At 50.2% G+C, this 11,757-nt stretch overlaps 2 protein-coding genes across 2 annotated transcripts; one reads left to right on the top strand and one right to left on the bottom strand.

The window, feature by feature from the left end:
* Positions 1-3,443: 3,443 nt before the first annotated feature.
* ERAS (ES cell expressed Ras) lies at positions 3,444-4,222 on the top strand (the record flags this gene model as incomplete). Its single annotated transcript, XM_081125647.1, has 1 exon — positions 3,444-4,222. The coding sequence occupies one exon, from the start codon at positions 3,444-3,446 to the stop codon at positions 4,122-4,124; it is 681 nt and encodes a 226-aa protein (XP_080981773.1). The 3' UTR covers positions 4,125-4,222.
* Positions 4,223-4,533: 311 nt separating this feature from the next.
* Positions 4,534-10,747, bottom strand: PCSK1N (proprotein convertase subtilisin/kexin type 1 inhibitor; the record flags this gene model as incomplete). Its single annotated transcript, XM_081125346.1, has 3 exons — positions 4,534-5,652; positions 6,016-6,491; positions 10,436-10,747. 3 exons carry the CDS (start codon positions 10,745-10,747, stop codon positions 5,460-5,462), a joined length of 981 nt encoding a protein of 326 aa, XP_080981472.1. The 3' UTR covers positions 4,534-5,459.
* Between the last annotated feature and the right edge of the window lie 1,010 nt (positions 10,748-11,757).

The raw sequence follows: 11,757 nt of genomic DNA, 5'->3' as shown, positions 1-11,757 counted from the left end.
GAGTCCAGGGCTGAGGTTTCCTGGATTTTTTTTTCATGGCCACATTATGGCCCCAAGATGACCATCAGAGCTCCACTCAGTCAAGAAGGAGGGGAATGGGGGAGGGAAAGGGAGCTGTGGCCATCTCAATCCATCCTTTAAGGAACATTCTGGGTGTCCCACCGAATAACCCCTGCTTACATCTCATTGGTCAGAACTGTGCCATATGACTGATAGCTGCAAGGGAGTCTGGGAAATGTTTTAGGCTTGACACATGTCTACCTCATACCAGGTTCTTTCTGCCCTGACAAAATAACCACTCCTCTGCCGCTCTATCCCTCCAGGAACGGACACAACACTCTGGCACCTCTTTCCCTCCAGGAACTGACACAATCCTCTCCCAAGCTACCAAAAAGCCTTCTTGAGGCAGTATAGGCTCCATGGACTCAAAGAGGCCCTCCCAAAACATTTCCCAAAGTCTAGCCACTCAGGTCAAAAATCCGACACCCCCCACGCACTAAAAACCCAAAACCGCAGCTCTGATTGCGAGCAAGGTAAGGGTGAGATGCAGCAGGATGCAGAGAGCATGCAAGGAGGTCTGGCCGCTGGCAGCGTACCCCAATTTGACTTCCTTGGCTTGCACCAGCCGGCCGGGGCAAGACCCGCGCTCACCCCAGGCTGGGGGCAAGGGGAGGGGATGTGCGGGTGGAGGGGCCTGAGGGCGGACCATGCGCATGCGTATCCCCCGCCCTCCGCTCCAGGGCTGGTATTGCACCTCTTCCACTGTCGGTCCTGTCAGAGCTGCAGTGAGTTCGGGTCCCAGCACAACCTTCCTCTCCAGGACCCAGGTGAGCCACTGGACGGGCCCTCAGCCCAGCCCAGCCCAGCCCAACCCCGACCTGGGAGGGCTCTCCACCTAGGGCTGTTGGAGCGCGACTGAAGTGGGGTTTATTCCCCTTCTGCCGCTTCTCTTCTGGGGTCCAGCCACCACATCCCAGCCCCTCCGGCCTCTGGCTTTGTGGAGGCCGAGCTGGGCCAGGGGCCGTGCAGGGCGGGAAGCGGGGCTTCCGACCCCGCAGACCCAGCCTCGGGGTGAGGGGTCCCTTCCCCTGCCCTACCCCATCTCCCCTAAAGAAAAACTGGCCAAGATGGTCCAGACTGATCACAGGGTCAGGGTTTTAAGGTGAAACTTGGGGGTCACTCCTCCCTGTCTCAAGCTTTCCACCGCACCTGGCTTAGTCACAGGGAAATGCGGTTGAGGTTGTCCCAGGCTGTCCCTGAAAGGGGAGTTGTAAGAGCTAACATTAGGGTGGTCCCCCCAACCCCCACTCTCCCTGAATCTATGCCACCCCGAACCCACCCCCCACAGGTAGTTAGGCGAGCACAAAGGACACACAAAGGATGTGGTCCAGGCAGTGGGGATGGGGGTGGGGTGCAGTGGGGTGGGGGAGGGGGACCTCAGGGTCTTAAGAACCCCATAATGACACTCCAATAGCACTTGGCACAGCAAGTGGTTCTGTATTACTTGTGAAGGTTGAGACCTCTCTTCTGTTGATTTCTAATGGACTGTGGGACTTCAGGCTTCTCACCATCCCCTCACTTCTCTGAACATCCATCCTTTGCTGTTCCTCATTGATAGAGTGGCCCGGGGGATGGTAGCCCACACCTCATCACGGTGTCAGGAGGACTCAGTGTAGGCTTGGCAGGTGGGTCACCTGGCACGAGCTAGGTTCTCAGTAAATAATACCTAGTGCTTTTAGTATCATAGTCACAGTCATGGCGACTTGCCAAGAGGGAAGAGCCCATCTCACATGTCCCCACCCTCAAATAATGGCACCCTCAGATTTCCATCTGCACAAGCCCAAAATTGAGGAGTCATTCTTGACCCCCTCCCCTGCCTCTTAATCTCAGCAAATCCTGCCAGTTAATTCCACCTTCAGAATATACCAGAATCCCACCTCTCCTTTCCACATCCACCACCATTGCCTGCCAGAACTACTGCAGTGGCCTCCTCACTGCTTCCTCCCTCACCCCCTCCTCTCAGTTTATCCTCACAACTAAATCTCCCTCTTTTTGTCTCCTCAACTTTGGGGACCCCAGGACTCTGTCCTGTTTAACTCTTTCCTCATCATGGCACTCTTTCTGGGCGAGCACATCCAATAACTTTTTAGGGATCTCTCTGGGCTGAGGACCACACAGCCGGATCTTGCTTCCCCATTCTGACCTCCAGCTTTGAAACTCAACGGAAACCCCTGCGGACACCTGAAACCCCCCATCTATCCCCAAAATGCCATTGCTCCCGGGTTTCCTGGAAGAGTTGTATCAGCCATTAAAATGCATTTCCTGAGGCCACACATTGAACTAAAATCAGGTTGTGTATTGAATGAGGTAACTTAGCAGTGATTCGCTATTAATAGATAACACTCATTTCATTGAGCGCCTGCTGTGTGCCCAGCCTCTTCTAATTGCTTGGTAATTTACTTGCTTATCTTGTTTATTGTCTCTTTCTCACTTTTAGAATCTAATCCTCCCAAGGACAGAGACTTTATTTTGTTCTCTGCCAAATCCCCCACTACACCTCCCCCCCATTCCCTTCCATCACAATACCTGGTATGCCGGGAGCTTCTGGAAGTAATGAATGAAAATTGAATCATAACAAAAATGCTAACATTAACCAAGCACCTTCTGCATGCTTATCACCTGTTGCTGAAATATCTTGTTTTCTGTCTTCCTGACTAGATGGTCACATTCTTGAGGGGCAGGGTTTGTTATCTATTTTCTCCCACCTTGCCACACAGTAGGTTCCCAGTAGCAGCAAGTTGAATAAGTAATAAAGACTGAATTTTAGATAATGGCTAACAGACCTCATAATTTGCTTATTTATTTGGTTCATTGTCCCCACCTTTTAGAGCATATACTCCCTGGAGGCAGGACTATTGCTCAGCTCTTACTGTATGACAGGCATTGTGCTGGGCTGAGGTTCAACGGTTCAAAATTCTGCATCAAAACTGACAAAATCCCTGTTATCCCTCCGGAGTGGGGCAAGACAGCTAATGGGCAGGGGGGTTCTTTTTGGGTTGACGAAAATGTTCTAAAATTAGATTATGGTGATGATTGCACAACTCCGTAAATATACTAAGTCACTGATTGTACACTTTAACTAAGTTAACTTTATGCTATATAAAGTGTATCTCAACAAAGCTGTTTTTAAAATCCCTGCCTTCACAGAGTTTATGCCCTAGAAGGGAATGAGAGAAAGAGAATAAACAACATAAGTAATGTATATAGCATATTAGGTGATTAGCACACACTGGGCACTCAGTAAATGTTGACCCAGTGACACCAACTGCCCCCCTGTGCCCCCATGGTCTCCTTGCCTAACCTACTTCCCGCCCCATGCCCCCCCCCTTGTCTTTCTTCTCTTCCCAGCCGCAGGGCTTACTGTCTACATCTCTTCCCTGAGCATGGCACGGCCAAAAAAGCCTAGTGTGCTTGATCTGGGCCTGGGCACGTGGGGCCTTGGTGCCCAGGAGGAGAGCCACAGGGCTCAGGCATCTTCCAGAGGCAAGCAGCTGCCGGAGTACAAGGCAGTCGTGGTGGGCGCAAGTGGTGTGGGCAAGAGTGCACTCACCATCCAGCTGAACCACCAGTGCTTTGTGGAAGACCATGACCCCACAATCCAGGATTCCTACTGGAAGGAGGTGACCCTGGACCATGGGGGCTACATTTTGAATGTGCTGGATACAGCTGGGCAGGCCACTCATAAGGCCCTGCGTGACCAGTGCTTGGCTGCTGGGGATGGTGTGCTGGGTGTCTTTGCCCTTGATGACCCCTCATCTCTAACCCAGCTGCAGCAGATGCGGGCCACCTGGGGCCCTCACTATACCCGGCCCCTTGTCCTTGTGGGCAACAAGTGCGACCTTGTGACCACCGCTGGAGATGCTCACGCTGCTGCTATAGCCCTCGCAAAGAGCTGGGGGGCCCCCTTCGTGGAGACCTCAGCCAAAACACGGCAAGGTGTAGAGGAGGCCTTTTCCCTGCTCATCCATGAGATCCAAAAGGTCCAGGAAGCCATGGCAAAGGAGGCTGAAAATAAGTCACGGCACCAGAAGACCATGTGCCACTGTGGCTGCTCTGTGGCCTGAAGGTCTTGATCAAGAAAAGTGGACCATCCCCCAGGCCATGGTGATGCTTCCTTGATATGAGAAACCCGAGCAACTAGCTGTGTGGAACACTGGGTGTATTTAGGATAGATGGACCCCTCCTCTGAGGAGGTTTTCGTTCGGTGGTGGGCTTTTGGTAATCTGGAACATACTGTTGGTTCTGTTTTGTCACGTTCAGAGATTCTGAGCAAAATTAAATAAATGGTGTTCTCAGGTTTCAAAGCTGCCATCATACCAAGCATTATGTGGGTGGGTGTGAAACTGGTGAGAATGTTACTTGAATTATGAGAACTTTCATTCAAGAAATGTGGGGAAGCCTGCTTTGTGCCAGGCCTTACTTTGGGTGCAAAGGATGTAGAGGCAGACAAGACACACACAAACAAATCCTTGTACATATGGCATAAGGCTATGTATTAAAGGCAGGTGAAGGGAGAAAGCATGACAGGGCGGTAAAGGAAAGCCTTACTGAGTAGGTGACATTTGAGCAAAAACTTTCAGATAACTAGGGGTAGAGGGAACAGAAAGTGCAAAGGCCATGACCACAGACCAGCTACGAACACTCCCAACTCCCAATATCTTCAGGACTAGGTAAGGGTACAGATAGATCGGCTTCTATAGAAATAAATATTTAAACATTACAAATCAAGCTAACAAATGTAAAGAAGATATATGTCCTGTCATTCTACCTTGACAAATAACACTTTCTTAACGACCTGGAGGCCCAGATTCTAATTTCTGGTACTGCTCAGTTTCATGCCAAGATGTGAACTGGTTGGGAAGGTTGAGCCCTGGCTTTGCATTTCACTCCCCTTTCTCTTAAGCCGGTAGCTTGAAAGTGGCACCAAAGCCTTCTGGGCTCCGCATGCCCGAGTGAGGCCTAGAAGTGGGGCACAGACTAAGGGAGGGGTCTCTAACAAGTTGGACCGAGGCCAGGGGCCGCTCTTTCTCATCTAAGAGCTGCCAGCACCACCCAGCCCACCAGCCCCTAGAAACTGCCACTCACAGACAAGTGCATAGCTGCTTCATTTCATATTTATTGTGGGGTTAGGGTTGGCGATCTTGGGGGTTCAGAGAGCAGTAACTGCTGCTGGTGGGGACCTGCAGGTGTCAGGGGAGGGGCGGCCATGGGCCCTCACTGGCGGAGGAGCAGTGGTGCTGGCCAAATAGCAGTCTTGCCAGCGGGGAGCAGTCGGGTGTCGGAGGAGGAGCGGCCAAGGGCCCTTGCGGGCGGGGGAGCAGTCACGCAGACAAAGACCAGTCGGGGTGTAGGGGGAGGGGCAGCCCTGGACCCGAGGGCACGCAGAATCCTGGCGGTGCTCAGGCCGGCAAGAGGCGGCGCGCCGGGGGCGCGGGGGTCTCCAGGCGTTTCACGCGCAGCAAGGCCCCCAGCACACCCTCAGGCGGCACTTCAGCGCCCAGATCCTGGTCGGCGGCCCGGCGGAGGCGGCGGCGTTGGGCAGCCAAAGCGTCGGAATCCGCGCTTCCCGCGAGGATCCGCCCCAACAAGTACCTGTAGGGGAGCAGAATGAATGTGTAGGCCTGTTAACGCCGGGGCTGCAGTGAAGACCTGTAGGCGTGTAAATGCCTGGGTGCTAGGACCCAGACGGCCCTGCAACCCCATACTATCTGGGGATCCGCCGTCCCCAGCCCACTGTTTTGAGACCATGTCCGTACTCCTCAGTCCTCTCCCCCAAAAACCTGGCTTCGGAGTCCCCCATCCCTGAGTCTGAGAGTGCATGTCCTCCACTGCCCGCCCCCCCCTCCAGGCATCTCTATACCCGCACCCTGGGTCCAGGGCCTCACTCCTTCCTAGGATACCAGAACCCAGGTGTTCGCCCAGGATGCAGGCGCCCGCCCACCCCGTGCCAGCTACCTCAGCAGTTCGGGGTCCACATCAGATGTGTCGTCACTGGCGTCCTCGGCCTCCGGGCCCGCTGGGCCATCGTCGTAGATTGGGGGCCGGGGTCGGAGTGCAGTGGCAGGGGCAGGGGCGGGGACGAGCTGGGCTGCGAGGGCCGCAGGGTCCAGGCGGGCGCGGAGCAGGGCGCGGGCCAGCTGCGCAGCGGGCGCGTCGGGATCGTCCTCCAGGCCCGGGGCCGGGTCGGTGGTGCGGGGAGAGCCCCAGACTCGCAACAGCTGCGCCAGGACTCGCGCCTGCTGGTCCTCGGCCTCCTGCGCCTCAGCCCGCGCCCGCTCCTGCCGTTCGGCCTCCAGCAGGTGCGCCAGCGCCCGCGCCAGCTCCTGCACGGCCTCCGCTGCCTCGCCCCGCGCCGCTGCGCGCCGGTAGCGGCGGGGGACCCCAGCTTCGCCCAAGGATGGCGAGGCTGCGCCCAGGCCGCGGGGCTCCTTCTAAAAGATGGAGTGGAGGGAAAGATGGCGTTCGTCAGGACGGGGACCCCGAACCCGGGGGTCTCCAAGGGCATCGTGGCCCCTCAAATATACGCAGGCACCCCTAAAACCACTGGAGACCCACAAATATCTCCAGACACACTAAAGGCCACAAAAGACCCCTAGACCCACCACCACCACCACTACCACCACAGACACACAGCAATTTCCTAGTGGCTCAGAACTTGGCCCAGGGTTTCTAGAGACCGGTTTCTTTATAGAATGGCAATGGTAGATAATACAGCTATAGATTTTTCTATGTTAACATTGTGTACCCTAGGAACCTAGATTTGCATTTTTATAGGTTCCTATTGTCCACTTCTTTTACCCAAAAGTAGCTTTTTGGAATCTATATCTACATCCGTTCCTTAAAAGCATCCTTCCCCCCCCCCTTTTTCTTTTTTTCGTCTTTCTTCTGCATTGAATCCATTTTGTGTGGATGTACAGTATTTAATCAGTCTTCAATTGATGAACATTTAGGGTGTTTCCAATCTTTTGCTATCTTGTAAATAATGTTGGAATGAATAACTGTTCATATATTATTTGGCATGTATGCAAGTCTATCTGTGGAATAAATCACCCAATGACTAATTTGCGGTTCAGACAGCTTTGATATAATTTCAATAAGTTTAAAGAAATAAAAGAGGGTATCAAAAGTATGAGCCAAGACATAAAACTGACCATGAATGAAGATTTGAAAAAGAAACATCTAGAACATCTAGAAATACATTTTAAATCAAATTTTAAAAAGGGGCAAGTTAAACAGAAGACTAGACACAGCATGGGAAATAACAGGATTGAACAAAGCTTGGAAACAGATCCACACATACTGACACTTGCTACATGTCAGAGTTGGCACTGCAGAGCAGTGGGGACAGGTCAAACCCCTTCAATAAATCATGCAGGAACAACTGACCCAAATTTGAGAAAATGGAAAATAAATAAATTTGACTACATTAAAATTAAGAATTTCTTTTTGTCTGAAGACACCATAAAAAGAATGAAAACTAGCCCTGGGCAGGTGGCTCTGTTAGTTGGAACATCTTCTGGTACACCAAAGGGCGGTGAGTTTGACTCCCAGACCGACGCATGCAGGAGGCAACCAATTGATGTTTTTCTCTCAGATCGATGTCTCTCTCTCTCTTTCCCTCTCTCTGTCTCTCTCTCTCTCTCTCTCCTTTCTTTATCTCTCTTTCTGCCTTCCTCTCTCTAAAATCAATAAAATAAACTTAAAAAAAGGATGAAAAGTAAACCAGAGTCAGAGAAGATGCCTGCAACACAAATCATCAATAAAGGGTTAGTATCCAATATTCAGAGAATGTTTGAAAGCAATAAAAAACAGGTAAAATTCATGATCAAGTATTTCACAAAAAGGAAACAAAAGCAGTTACTAAATATATGAAATATAGTGAACTTCATTAGTAATCAGGAAAATGCAAATTAAAATGCCAGTGAGATGCTATGCATAATACAGCCAAAAGATTGCTAAAAAAGTAAAAAGTCTGGTAAGGTCCACTGTTGGCATGGATATGGAAAAAAATGGAAACTCTCATACATTGTTGGCTGCAAATCAATTGCCAAAATAGCTTTGAAGAACATTTTTGCAATGTCTAAAAAGATGCACATCTCTTATGACTCACTCCTGGGGTGTTACACTCCAGCATAGTTTTTGTGCATATGCTACTGGACACAAGTTCATTAAAAATTACAGCAGCACTGTTTGTAATAGCATAAAAGTGGAGGGAGAAAAAAAAAAAAGAAAATCCTGGAAATAACCCAAATGTCTACTGGCATATTGAGAATGCATCCATAAACCATGATATATACTCATATACTTTAAAAAAATTTATTAATTGATTTTCAGAAAGAGGGAGGGAGAGAAAAAGAGTAAGAGAGAGAGAGAGAGAGAGCCATTGTTTCTTTTTTTTCTTTTAATCCTCACCTGAGGATATTTTTTTCCATTGCTTTTCAGAGAGAGTGGGGGAGAGAGAGAGAGAAACATTGATGTGAGAGAGACACATCAATTGGTTGCCTCCCACACGCACCCGACCAGGGCTGGGGATCGAGCCTGCAACCGAAGTATGTGCCCTTGGCCAGAATCAAACCGTGGACCCTTCAGTCCAAGGGCCAATACTCTAACCACTGAGCCAAACTGGCTAGGGCCTGTTGTTTCACTTATTTATGCATTCATTGGTTAATCAGGGATTGAACCCACAACCTTGGTGTATGGGGACAACACTCTAACCAACTGAGCTACCTGGCAAAGACATTCATATACTAATGATATATTATAGGATAAAATACGGCAATAAAAAATGAATTATAAATCCTGGTTAGAAAGTCGTCCCAATATGTCAAGGTTGCAGGTTCAATTCCCATTAGGGCACATATGAGAACCAACCAATGGAACAACAAACAAATCGATCTCTCTCTCTCTCCCTTCTTCGCTCTCTCTAAAATCAATAAATAAAAATTTTAAAAAATGAATAACAAAAAAAAATTTTAAAAAAAATGAATTATAGCCACACACTTCAATGTGGAGGTATCACACAACCAGTGTAGAGAGAAAAAAAGAAAAGCAGGTTGCAGAATTCCACTGGAGACTGCCTGAGACTGTCACCTTATGATTTCCTAGTGACCCCTAGTGACGACCAGAGACCAGACACCAGTATGATTCCATTTCTACGAGGAAAAACTAAACAAGATATTGTATATATCATAAGGTACAAACAAAAGTAAGGGATCGATGAACAGGAAATATGGGATAATGATTATGCAGAAGAGGGGTTTATGTGCGGAGGGGCACCCAGAGGCTTCTAAATATTGGTCTCTATTTCTTAAACTGAGTAGTGGATACTCATGGGGGTTATTTTACTGTTATTCCTTACATTGAACACATATGTTAATTATATTATGCCATATATAAAAATATTTAATAATTTTTGAAATCCTCCATCTCTGAAGAGTTGGAAGAGGATGTGCCCAAGTGCCCTTGGCACCCACCACCCCTCAGCCCCTAAGGAATCACACTCACCAGCAATCACTGCCTCACACACATTCACATGGACTAACAGGCCTTGGGATGTCACATATGCAACCCAACACTGCCACACCCACACAAAAGGAATTGCACACGGTCACGCACCACAATCGCCAAGCTGTCCAGATGCAAGGACACGCACCACCCCTTAAAGACACAATGCAGCAAACAGACATGGCTCCTCTTCCCACAATGACATAGCTGCACAAAGAAACGGGGAGAAACAGCCTCATGAACATACATACAAAATCCTAGTCACTCAGTCCAACAGAACCAAAACGCACACGGGGATACGAAGACCATGCCCCTCCCAAACAAAACCGAAATCACACACACACACACACACTGACACGCCCAAAGGTCGTGCAATCGCTATAGGATTCACAAACATGCACAGGGTGTTACTGAGAAAAGACACACAGAAGCACCCCCAGCACCACACACGCACTGCACAACCGGACCCATGACGGTACCTTTGTATGGACCCTCGGAAACGCTCACATCCAAAGACACACACTTACAAGGACACCGCATACTTACAAAGACACCACACCCTCACCCCCCCTGTCAGCACATCACGCGGGTACACATACAGATGCACGCACCCCCTTCCTAATTACGCGCTAGTCCCACGGACAGCGCCAACCACGCCACGCGGGGAGGGATGGGCAGGGCGCGGCTGCGGGCCAAGCCCAAGATACTGCCACCCGCACACCCAGAGACCCAGCCTGGCCCCGGGGGGTGCGGGCCTGGCCTGGGCACAAACTGGCGACTGGACCCCACGCCACCCTAGTAGATGTCTCCGCACGTCCGGGGAGCTGGGGCCAGCCCCCGCCCCCCACCCCTTCCCTGACCGGGGTCGCACCTTTACCGGCCCTGCACAGAGAGCGGCGGGCGGCCGAAGTAAGCCCAGCAGCAGCAGCAGCAGAAGGCCGACGCCCCCGGCCCGCGGCCCGCCGAGCAGCGGCGACCCCGCCATGCTGCCCCAGCGAGCCGGGCTCCGGACGGGCGGACTGGCTGGCAAATGCGCAGCGCCTGGGCTAGCGGGCCAGGCTGCGGTGCTCTGCGGCTGCGCACATCGGGGGCCCCCTGCCATCCTCTGCCCACCTCCTCCCGCCACTAGACGCAGGCGCGTCCACCGAGCTCCCCGCAGCCCTTCCAGCCTGCCGGTCTCCATGGAGATGCCCAAGGGGCAAGGTGGAGAGCTGGAGACTGTGATGGCGGTTGCCATGGCACTTGGAGGTCAGTTGCCCAGGCAACACAACTTGCTGTCGCCTTAGCAGACAGACTGGAAAAATTTACTCAAATGAATGGAATGGGGGTCTGGTCCCCATCTCTCCTGCCCAGAGGAGGAGATGTATGACTTTGTTTTTGGATGAACAGTTAGGGATTACCTCTATAGACAAGGCCCTTTACAGGGCCATGGGTTCAATTCAGGTGATGTGACCATGGACAGGTCAGTTCACCATTCTAAGGCTCACCCCCTCACCTGCATAGAGGGGTTACTAGTAACTGCCTCTCATAGTGACTTTGAAGGTTTAATAAGAATGACATTGAGTAGGAACTCAACAAATGCTCCTTTCCATCCTGTCCTTGTCTCTTTGCTAGTGTCATCATCTCTCTATGGCTCTCTGCGGTTCTCTTTGTCCTTCTGTGTCCATAACTTTCTCTTCCTCTCCCATCTGTCTCTCCCTGCCTCTGACTCTTTCTCTCCCTTTATCTCTACAACCCTCCTACTGTCTCTGTCTTTTCGTCTGTATTTACCTGTCTTTCCATAGATACATAGATAGGTAGATTTTACCCATACATTATTCCAGAGAGTATTTCAAGCTACTTAAAATGACACAAACACATCAAGGGGAAGAAAACTTTAGTAAAACTTGTGTATCCATAGGGGGAAAATGTTGGGAAGGAAATGTTAGTGGTTATGTATGGGTGGGGAGATAACTAATGATTTGGCACTTTCTCCTTTACACTTTTCTCTGTTGTCTGAAAAAATGTTGCACTGAGTATGTATTACTATTATAATAAGATATTTAAAAATAAAGATATTTTTATTTTGGACTTAAAATGAAGTATGGTAACATGGCATAAATTAAAAGTGAAGAAAAGAAAGATCTATTTATGTTGCTATGAGTTTATCTAATTCATCGATTCTAACTGCCTCCATCTCCTCAGTATTACAAA

Source organism: Miniopterus schreibersii (genome assembly GCF_964146895.1).
Source record: "Miniopterus schreibersii genome assembly, chromosome: X".
Taxonomy (NCBI): Eukaryota; Metazoa; Chordata; class Mammalia; order Chiroptera; family Miniopteridae; genus Miniopterus; species Miniopterus schreibersii.
The sequence above is the reverse complement of the archived record's forward strand: the minus strand, read 5'-3'. Positions and strand labels throughout refer to the sequence as shown.